Source organism: Amborella trichopoda, chromosome 2 (assembly GCF_054954075.1).
Source record: "Amborella trichopoda isolate Santa Cruz 75 chromosome 2, AtrichopodaSantaCruz75HAP2 v2.0, whole genome shotgun sequence".
NCBI lineage: Eukaryota > Viridiplantae > Streptophyta > Magnoliopsida > Amborellales > Amborellaceae > Amborella > Amborella trichopoda.
In genome coordinates, this window is record NC_142337.1 from 61,713,879 (window position 1) to 61,724,290 (window position 10,412).

At 35.4% G+C, this 10,412-nt stretch overlaps 1 protein-coding gene across 16 annotated transcripts; it reads right to left on the reverse strand.

Moving 5' to 3' along the window:
* Positions 1 to 214: 214 nt before the first annotated feature.
* LOC18445210 (P-loop containing nucleoside triphosphate hydrolases superfamily protein) lies at positions 215 to 8,837 on the reverse strand. Of its 16 annotated transcripts, none has more exons than XR_016049946.1 (12): positions 7,567 to 7,732; positions 6,907 to 7,225; positions 6,505 to 6,588; positions 6,240 to 6,401; positions 6,041 to 6,147; positions 5,732 to 5,916; positions 4,795 to 4,815; positions 4,583 to 4,665; positions 3,704 to 3,913; positions 3,511 to 3,548; positions 1,738 to 1,865; positions 215 to 1,131 (listed from the first exon to the last, which is right to left on the reverse strand). XR_016049946.1 is itself a non-coding variant. In XM_020674157.2 (11 exons), exons 2-11 carry the CDS (start codon positions 7,151 to 7,153, stop codon positions 496 to 498), a joined length of 1,971 nt encoding a protein of 656 aa, XP_020529816.1. In that variant the 5' UTR covers positions 7,154 to 7,225; positions 8,522 to 8,837; the 3' UTR covers positions 215 to 495. The 16 variants fall into 16 exon arrangements, 5 of the variants coding, with proteins under 5 accessions (XP_020529816.1, XP_020529818.1, XP_088715340.1 ...); XR_016049947.1 differs by having other exon boundaries at positions 1,738 to 1,858; positions 3,704 to 3,922; XR_016049945.1 differs by having other exon boundaries at positions 3,704 to 3,922.
* Positions 8,838 to 10,412: the final 1,575 nt, after the last annotated feature.

The following is a 10,412-nucleotide window of genomic DNA, read 5'->3' on the forward strand; positions in this document are numbered from 1 at the left end:
AATGTCCTTTAAGTAGGTGTAACTGAATATACCTCATGCATTTCCCTTAAGTCTTTTTTTAACTGATAGAATTTCCTTAAACAAGAGTTCCGCTATGGGATATAGACATTTAAACAAGAGTTTTGCAATGGGTACACTTTTCTCTCATAAGACTTCAGTATTAAGAGGTAGGATTCTTTTCTAAAATTTATAAAAGGCTTGGGAAGCTGAAAAATTGAAGAATAACCAACACGAATCTGAGTCACTTTAAAACCTGCACATGTTTTACAACGGTAATATGAACTAAACACCAAAGCAATTATAATATGAAGACACAAATGCACACCTTGGACTTCACAGGACATAATTAAAACCTCCCAAGGGATGACGTCCGTATAACCCAGAAACAATTACTTGTCAAACCAATTAAGATGGACATAAAATTACAAATACCAGAAGAGAATCACTTAGCAAAAATATTTACCCAACCAAAGAAAGAAAGAAAAAGAGGTTGGCCTAATTAACTGGGACCTTAAATCTCTTCCCTATCTCTGAATCAGAAAACCTTCTTCTGTGTTGAAGTAATGACGCTTTGTTAATAGTTTGCTTGGAAAAAGACACGGACACCCTCTTGTTTTGGGGAATAGATAATGGTTTAGTACTAGTAGGGCTGAAGACAAAGCCTGAGTCCTCAGATCCGGGTTTCTTAGCAGACAATCTCAACGGTTTGGTATTCGAATTCCTCATATCATTTTCAAAAGAAATATTCAAATCTTTTGATAAATGGGTCTTTTCATGCTTCCGAGGAGCCAGTTCTGACGAGGTTCGAATAGAAGAATCAGTCTTAAGCCTCTGGCGGCTGCACACTGTGGGGGCCATGAATCGAGGAAGAGAGAGAGACCCATTTGCTGTTATTGATTTCTCAAGAGTTGTTGGGGTCTCGACCATCTCTCGTTGGTTTTCTTGACGATTTCCCTGATAGCTTTTGAGGTCTTCATGAAGCCCGTAGGCCAGGGCATAGAGCCTCTTCTTTTCACGCACCTGGTTCTCTACTAGTTGGATTTGGTTTCTCACCCTACGGCATTCTCCTTCTGCATCTCTCATCGCCTCTTCAAGCTCGGTTATCCTCTTTTCTTTTTGTTTCTTCAATTCCTTTGCAAAAGAACATGAAAACCTTCACTTTAGATTTCTTTGGGTTTTAAGTTTAGTGCTTTACTATAATTACTTTCCTCATGACACTTCAAATTTTTTAGTGCCGTAGTTACATTGCAGCTGAAAACAGAAAATGATAGTGAATGGTCCCAAGAGGTTTATTTGGTAAACAGTATCAGGTTCATGGGAATAAATTAAGGTAAACTGCCACAAGATTTAGCACCTAGTCTTCTGCCAATACCATAACATATTCACAAGGGGCACAATTTGTGAAGAGCATCAGTTCAAGGGCTTTTGCCAATACCGTAATATGCTTTCTCAAATGCCCATTTTCACATCAGTTCAAGGGCTATTGCCAATACCATAATATGCTTTCTTAAATGCCCATTTTCACCAATCTACACTGAATTACAATGTACAAGCTCAAAAACTTGGAGGGCATTTTTTTTTAACAGTAATTGTTTAGATGGTCCCCTTCTATGAGATAAACTCAAGTTTCAGGTTGGTGAAGTTCAAATATATTTAAGTTTTGGGGATTAGATGATCCGATTCTCCATGCTACATGCCCAGGAAAAGAGGAGAAATAGCAGGTAGTGGGTTACGTACCTCTGGAATTTCTTTACTCGACTCAATGCCTCTTGCTCTTTTAGCAAAACTCAGAGAACAGATTGACTCTCCAATATCGTCTTCCCTTGGGCTGAGATGCACAAGCATCAAAGCCTTTGACCTGTCTCCTATATAATAGGTGGAAATATTAGGCTTAGAAGATAAGCCTATGATTACACTACAAAAGGACTTCAATATGCAATAGCAATGTTAAAAAAAATCGACTCAGCCAAGGTTCTCGGACCTGGCCGAGGCGAGTCACCGTTCAAATTTCATCGTTCGATCACGATTGTCTGGTAGTTTTTTATTTTTCATTTTTTTTTTCTACAAATCTAAATGACCTAAAATTTGGAGGGTATGGACGTCTTGCGGAAACGCATCTGGTAAAAATATATAAAAAAAAAAATTCGAGGGATTTTGGTCATTTTTTTATGTTTTTTTATATTTTTCGAATTTTCTCCTATTTTTTATGAATACAGGCTCCAAATTTCAGGTCATTCCGATTTGTAGAAAAAAAAATGAAAAATGAAATACTACCGGACAATCGTGACCGCACGATGATGAACAGTGATGGGGGTAGGCAAAATCACTGTTCATTTTCGCCTATAGACGTTGCGTAGTGTTTTCCATATATATATATATATATATATATATATATATATATATATATATATATATATATATATATATATATATATATATATATATATATATATGTAGGAAAAAGCTTGGGTGAGCCCACTAGCTCATGGAATAGTATAAGCCCAACGGCCCAGATTGAATCTGAGCCGATCTGATGAACACGAATATCTGGTAGTGTTTGAATTTTAATTTTTTTTCTACAAATCCAAATCACTTGAAATTTTAGACATGTGTTCTTCTCATTAAGCCATACCTAATAAAAATATAAAAAAAATAATTCGTAAACAAATTGACCAAAATATGTTTATTTCATGTAAAATATGTTTTTGATATTTTTCAAAGATTCATCTATTTTTTATGTACACACACACTCCAAATTTCAAATGATTTAGAAAATTAAAATTCAAACACTATCGGACATCCGTGATCATTAGATCGACCCAAATTCGTTGGGCTCATTTCTTCCTGTGAGCTAGTGGGCTCACCCTAGCATCTTCCATATATATATATATATATATATATATATATATATTTATTTATTTATTTATAAATCAAACACTACCAGACATCCGTGATCGTCAGATCGGCCCAAATTCGTTGAGCTCATTTGTCCCTATGAGAAAATAGGCTCACTCTAGCATCTTCCATATATATAGATATATATAGATATATATAGATATATATATATTTATTTATTTATTTATATATTTATTTATTTATTTAGTGCCAGTTTTTTCAACAAACATGTTGAAGGTAAGTTGGTTAGTGCACTTGACGTTAATTTCCTTCTTCAAAGGAGACGCAAGATTCGATTCATGTGGTGATTTAATTTTTGTTCAAAAAAAAAGCTTTCAAAATATTATGTTTCTAGGGGGTTTCGAAACCCAGTCCCATTGGAAAACATTTGTAAGGGCTACCCACAGAGCCACTCAAAGTTAAATGAGTAAAAGTTGCCGCTTTATATTAATAAATATTTTAAATTTGTTGTATGCCTCACTCGCCCAAAACTCGGTTCGCCCTTAGGGCGAGGCCGAGTTACTCGAACGAGACCGAGTGACCTCGGTCGAGTCTTAGAACTCTGTACAATACGTACAAATTATCATATCAAAGAAGTTATTCACCAAATCATACCAACAGAATCTCTGAGTATTTGTGTTAGCTTGCTATTCCTGCAAATAAACAGAATTTCCAGTGTTATAAATCATAACTTTATTGAAAGTATTGATAGAAATTATTTCCAAGCAACACTTTTGATGCATGATGCAATGAAACCTAGGTAATCCTTCCATGCCCAAAAGAGATCAAAGGGAGAATTGTTATTTACCTGTATGGTATGTGATTCCTCTTTCTCTTTAGTGCACAAATAACATCACCAAGAGCTGAGAGAGATAAATTAATAGATTTTCCTTCATCCAAAGTCTGTCCAGTAGCTTGAGTCTTTAACAATCTCTCACTACCCCCAAGATCAACCATCCAAAGTTTGCTTGTTGCCATCTTCCCTCCCTCACGACTCCCCGTTCGCCCAATAGATATTCTAGTCAAGCTAAAGAGAATTAAAAATAAATAAATAACAAGATTGAAACACTAGCTTAAAATGAATCAACACAAACTAAAAGAATTAGACTATATGTGTGTGTGTGTAACACATAGTCATAAGCGTATTTCAGTTTTCATATCTTGTATTTCCATGAAATGTAATAGGTTTCATTCTCTACACAAGAACTCAACTTCTCTAGATGTTTCAATGTGTTGTGAGATAAAACCCATGTAACAAACAAACTAATAAAATCAATTTCTGGTCCAAACTAGCATGCAAAAAGCAACTGAGGTTTTTCATTGACAAAATTGCGAACATTATACATTCTCCCATTCTCCATCTAGCATGCGGAGAAAGGCGTAATTTTCAAGAAGAGAAAAAGCCCTAAAATATGAAAAAACTAGGATACCAACTTGACTAGGTTCATTCAAACATTCATGCTTGAAATTCTATACTGAATATCAGTCCACAAACATGGAAAACCTTAGGAATTAGCAAACCTAACTGATCAACAGAAGTAATACACAAAGACCCAGAATGGAATAATTAGCTAAGAACGATGTAGTGCAACAAAAAAACTAGGCTCAATTTTAAAAAAAAAGAGGACAAGAAAAGATATCAATAAATAGAAGAATTGAAGAAGGCGACATCAAATAAAGAGCCCACCAGTGAGATCTGCTAGACAACTCATTTACGTTTGTCCAAGACGTGGATCGAGCCCTTCGCCCCAAATTGTAAAGCTTATTTGCCTGTGCAAAATCAGTTACTGTTACTTCATGAAGCCTCTCAATCTCCACAGACCCATCAGCATCCGTTTGGATATTGAGGACACTGTAACAAAAAAAAGTAGAGTAAATTGCAGAAAAAGCAATATCTACCTTGTTGAGATGTTCCAGCTCCTGGAGTAGACCAGAACTATGAATGTTATTGACACTTCTTGAATTGCATGAAAATTAGAGGAAAAATTAAAAGATTAAAACATGGAAAAGATAGAAGAAGAACCAAGAAGGGATTAAAAAATTTCAGTGCCGATAGTTCTCCAATAACATTTCTAGAAAACAATGGTACACACGTTATTGTATACGTGTGGTTTGCATAAAGTTGCAACCTTAAACAATCCAATTAAGGCGCACCTCTAAATTTTATCATAAATATAATTTTGATAAAAAAAATTCTTAGGATGGCTTGAAAATCTATTTCATCTGTAAAACTCTAAAAATGGTTCAAATCAAGTAGATCTATAAACACATGAATCTTGAAAATGGACAGTATAGATAATGTGTTGTAAGATACACTATTTCGCGGACTCAAAATCCGTTTTTCTTGTCATATTCATACATCTTGATGTTGAGATGATCAACTAGAGGGTTTTTCATCATCCAAACAACCTTTTATGATGGATTTTTTAGGTGCACCTTTATTTCTACATTTTAAGGTTGCAAACTTATATAAACTTTTTCCTTTCATACAGCATAACAAAGTCAAGTTCGATTTGAAATAAGTGGTCCACTCAAGCATAAATGAATGCATTTGGAAAATAGAAGAGATGGCAAAATCCATTGATTGGTAATTGACAAGGAGTTGGGCCCAAAGGAGAAGCCAGAGCATATTAATAATCTATTTAAGGAAATGAAAAGTTGAAGGAGGCTACCCAAAGAAAAATTGAGTACTAGTAGTATACAATATTAATTAGACTACCACAATATAGAAAATATTTTTCTCACTTTTAACAAACTTTCAAGTAAAATCCTGTGCCAGAAGTGAATCTCATACCAGGAAAGAATTGATAAATGAGGAGTGGAAGGGGGTCCATACCTTCTAGAGAGAGATTCCCATCTCTTGCGAGGAGTCTTTTGTGCCAGAAGATCCCTCAAATTTCCCATGTAAACCTCCAACATGCTCAACCCAAAGCTAAAACTGATTGATTCATCCAAAGAAGCTTGATGGAAAAGCAGCTCCAGAGCTTGAGGAACAATGCCAGGACACTCTGCTGTCCCTTCCTGAAGATTTCCTCAGACCCAACTGCAGAGTTTAGCTTGGGGAATTGAAAGACTGAACATGCGTGGGTACGTGCGTATGTGTGTGTCTAAAAACTAAATAAAAAACAGTACTTCTTGAACTGACCATTGTGAAAGTCTTTCCTGTGCCAGTCTGCCCATAAGCAAAAATGCACACATTATGCCCATCAAGAGCCGATCTGAGGATTGGCTCAACTTCCATGAACACCAGGTCTACAATATACACTCCAAGTAAGTTTTCAGTTCGAAATCACGACGGAGAGGAAATTTTCAAAGATAGAAGAAAATCCAAGAAGTTCTCTTACCTTGTGATGCATCCTGGGTAAAGACCCTGTCAAGAATGTATTCTTTCCTATTCCCTGTGGACCCAATCAGAACCTTCTCTGATCCTGATACAATGGGTCCAAAGGATTTTTTCCTTTCATGTGATAAAAAAGGCCGGATTCTGCAGAAAACTCGAATGCTTCCTGAAAATCAAAACAATTCAATGAACATCTTCCAACTTCTATAAACTGCCTCATGGATCATGACATGGTGTAAAAACGTCTAAAATTGGCAGCACTTCCTTACCTTTAATATCTAATAGCTTGTTGAGAGCCTCCCTTCTTTTCTCCTCCAATGAACTCTGCTTTGACCTCAATTCTACTAGTTCACCTAGAAAACCCAAACCCTAGTCTACTATTTAGAAGAACACATTTCTTACTTAAGATAAATTATTTTCTTTCTTATATGAAGGAAATGCATAAGGTAAACTTGCAGATCAAGCACCACCCTAGATTTTAGCCTAGCACATTATGCTAATCATCACAATATCACATTCATAGACAAGAAATTGCTTGAAAAAGCAGCAAATCCAACACAAGAATTTCAGAAATGAAAGATAAATTTTCTACATGGACATTGGCATATTTGGAAGGGAAAAAACATCTTTAAATTGAGTAGATTGAAATAAAGGAAAACAAGAAAACTTGCCTTCAAGAGTACAAATTGCAAGCTCAAACTCTTTCTTCTCATGCTCTGGAACAAGATTCACATCTGTATATAGACTCGGGCTAGTCGGAGAAGAGGGAGAATCAACACCAGGGGAGAGAGTTTCAACTAATGGAACATTCAGATCACTCTTGGATTCATCAAATGAGGAATCTATTACTACAAAATCTCCTAATCTTTGAAGAGGTTCACAGATCTGTTCAAATGCTTCCTCTATAGAAAGAAACATCTTTCTGGAAAAGCTTAACTGAAAATGCGAAGCCACTTAAACCAAAACAGAATGAAATGCTCCCATTCACCTCTGTAGAGAAAATCCACAAACCAGGCAGCAGTTAGTGTGACATAGAGAACTTCTATACCATAGAAGACGTTACTCTAAATTAATGGGGAGGAAGAGAGAGTGTAAGGAATTTCTCTGCTGGTGTTCACTACATTTCATATCAGTTTTCTAGTGCAATTTGCGTGCCCATTGCTTAGAAAAAACGCATGTCAGGTATCTAGAAAATAACTAAGCAAACCCAATACAGACATTCAGAAAAATTATATAAATTATAAAGGAAAAGGAACCCATTACAGATATCAGGAAAAAAAAAAATTAAAAAAAGATAAATTTCAAATGTAAGAGAGAGAGAGAGAACCCACAAAACTGAGGGTTGGTTACTGAAAGCTCACAAAATTATTAATTAGAGAGCTTAAAGAGATTATAACGCTATATAGGTTGAAAAAGATACTATGGAAGAATTAAATCCATGTGAAGATCATTTGGGATTGATGTAATCTCCTTATATCATCAATTGTTCTCTTCCACACATTAAGAATAATGTTAGGCCCTATTTTATGCTTGATAGATTCACAAGAGAGAAAAAATCAACAGAGGCATCACATCGCCTGAAATTCAGGTGGGTAGCTCCTGACATTGGAGCTTAGGTGGGGGCCCAAAATTCAAGCCTGAAAGCAGAGAGATTGTTTTTGTTTTTTACTTTTTTATATTGAAAAATAACATGGGATCTGACCATTTCAACGCACCCCAAACTGTAATTTTTTTTACTGTATAGTTGAAAGATAAAAAATTTCTCTATGATAAAAAAGAAAATAGGGGAAATGGGAGAAGAAAATCTGACTCCATGTAAACGCAAAGAATTCATTTCAGGTGTGCAGTATATAAAATAAAAAATGTAACGTCAATACAGAAAATATCAGATAGAATTGAAGGAAAGATCAAACAAGCAATAAATTTAGCAGAACCCATTCAAAACTTCCATCAAATTAAACAAAATACAGGAGATAATTACCACCGTTTCAGATATTCCTTAAAGCATAAAGTGAAAACGATGAAACCCATTTCACGAGATATCAAGTTTTAGAGGTCCAGTAAAACGAAGAAGGTAAATGGAAAAAAGAAAGGCAGAAATCAGGGAACAATGTGAAATGTTCATGGGCTAATGCTTACATGGCAGCAACATGACAAAATAGGACAGAAGCCTCGAAAACCAGAGGAAATTTGGGGTCTTCTCACTCTATAAAGTTAAGAGAAAAACAGGAGACTCAAAGAAGGATACTTTATAAAAGAAAAAAAGTACTTAAAAAAAACCCAAACCTTGCTTCTAGTTTCTGCAACTTCTTTCGATCTCTCGTCCTGATGTCCGGCCAACGTTACGCCGGAATTCCAAATGGCAGGGAAATATAAAGATTTTCTGGCATGGAGTGATGATATGAAGTAAAAGAGAGAGGGAAATGACTATAACACCTCACTCTTTTACCCAAATTAAGAAAAAGCCCCTGCTCTCACCATATGTGTCAAAGACTCCCGAACCAGTTGAACTTTTTAATGCTCCCCAAAATTGATTAGAATGGCTCTTTAAGGCCCTCTAAACCTCATATTTTTTTATAATAAATTCACGTGTGAAAATGTAATGGCCCAATTCTTTTCCTAAATACTTAACAAACCCTAGTACACGTGTGTTCTTAGTGCCAAAATATTTCATGTTCCCACGGGAGCATTTCTTCCATTTACCCCTCGAGTGAAATATTAGAGGGTCTGTTTTATTAGGAGTAGATTATTTTATATGAAATTGATATGTTTTGTATAATATTAGTTTTTTGGGGTGAAATTAACATATTTGTTATAATTTTATGTGATCGTCGTACACCAATGAAATTGAAGAGCAAGTTCTAGAAACTAGCTTTGCTCTATGGGCAGAGTATTTGACAGGTAAAAACCAATATGCTTAAAGAATGAGTGCAGCGGAGATGAAGTTGTTGAGATGGATGGGTGGCAAGATAATAAAGGATAAAATTCGAAAAGAATCTATTCAAGAAAACATAGATGTGGTACCAATAGGCCGATAAGATGAGAGAGAGACTTAGGTGGTTTGGATATATATCGCACAGACCAAGTATACCACTTGTTAGAAAGTGTAATTTAATTCAAATAGAAAGCTCAAAAAAGTCAAAAAGTATGCCCAAAATGATATGGTTGGAAGTTACGAGAAAAGATTTGAGGACTATGGCATCACTAAGGGTACTAATTTTAATAAAGCAGAATGATGGATCATGATTTGTGTAGCTAACCCCAATTAATTAAAAAAAAACTATTATGATGTAGAATTACCAAGAGATAGCACGGGGGACCATAGTGATGGGTTGCACAAATGGAATTATTCGAGACGGTTGTTCCTACAAAAAGTTTATGATATACTCTCAAAAATTTTCATAGGAACCAAATTTACGAAGTTCCTCAAAGGATTGAGAAACTCTTCTAAGAAAAACTAAAGAAACTATTAAGCCTTTGCCGAAGGAAATCTAAGTAGTGGCTCATGAGCTCTTGAAAACATACCAAAAGTTATATGAGAAAGAGAATTTATGACTCAATTCATCATCTTTGAACAACAAGATCCAAGTTATAATCACTTTGGACTTTTTCTTGGAGACTATGCCAACATTGAATTTTTACACTAAAACAAGTGCTACACAAAAGCTCATTTTTGTGAAGTTGTAAAAAGAGAATACAGCAACCGAAAGTGAAGGTGGAAGCTGAATCATGCTAATCTTCTAATTGCCGCAACACACGGGTGGTCCCTTCCTCCTGGCAAATTACGACATTTGTGGGTGGCCAAAATGTCCCAAGCTCTCGAAAGGAGAGCCTCAGCCTCAATCTGCCATGGTGAACTCCAACAGGAGTGCACTGTATATTTACTCCCTTGAGCAAAAGAGCTACTTTTAGCAAGATTTATTTTTTCGCGGTCTGAAATTTTGAAATTCACTTTCGCATCACCGACTGAATACTCTAAAAGGATAAATAGAAAAATAGTTTAGGTTCTCAAACATTTAAATCTGTACAAAAATTGGTCAATATGTGTTTAATCCGAGGATAGTATTGTTTGGCCATAAAATTCAATTTTTTTTTTAGGTCCTCGTACTTAGTTACCACGTTGTGGTTTTCAATTAAGCTGACACCACCCATTGAAGCTTTTAAAAAAGTTAACTCC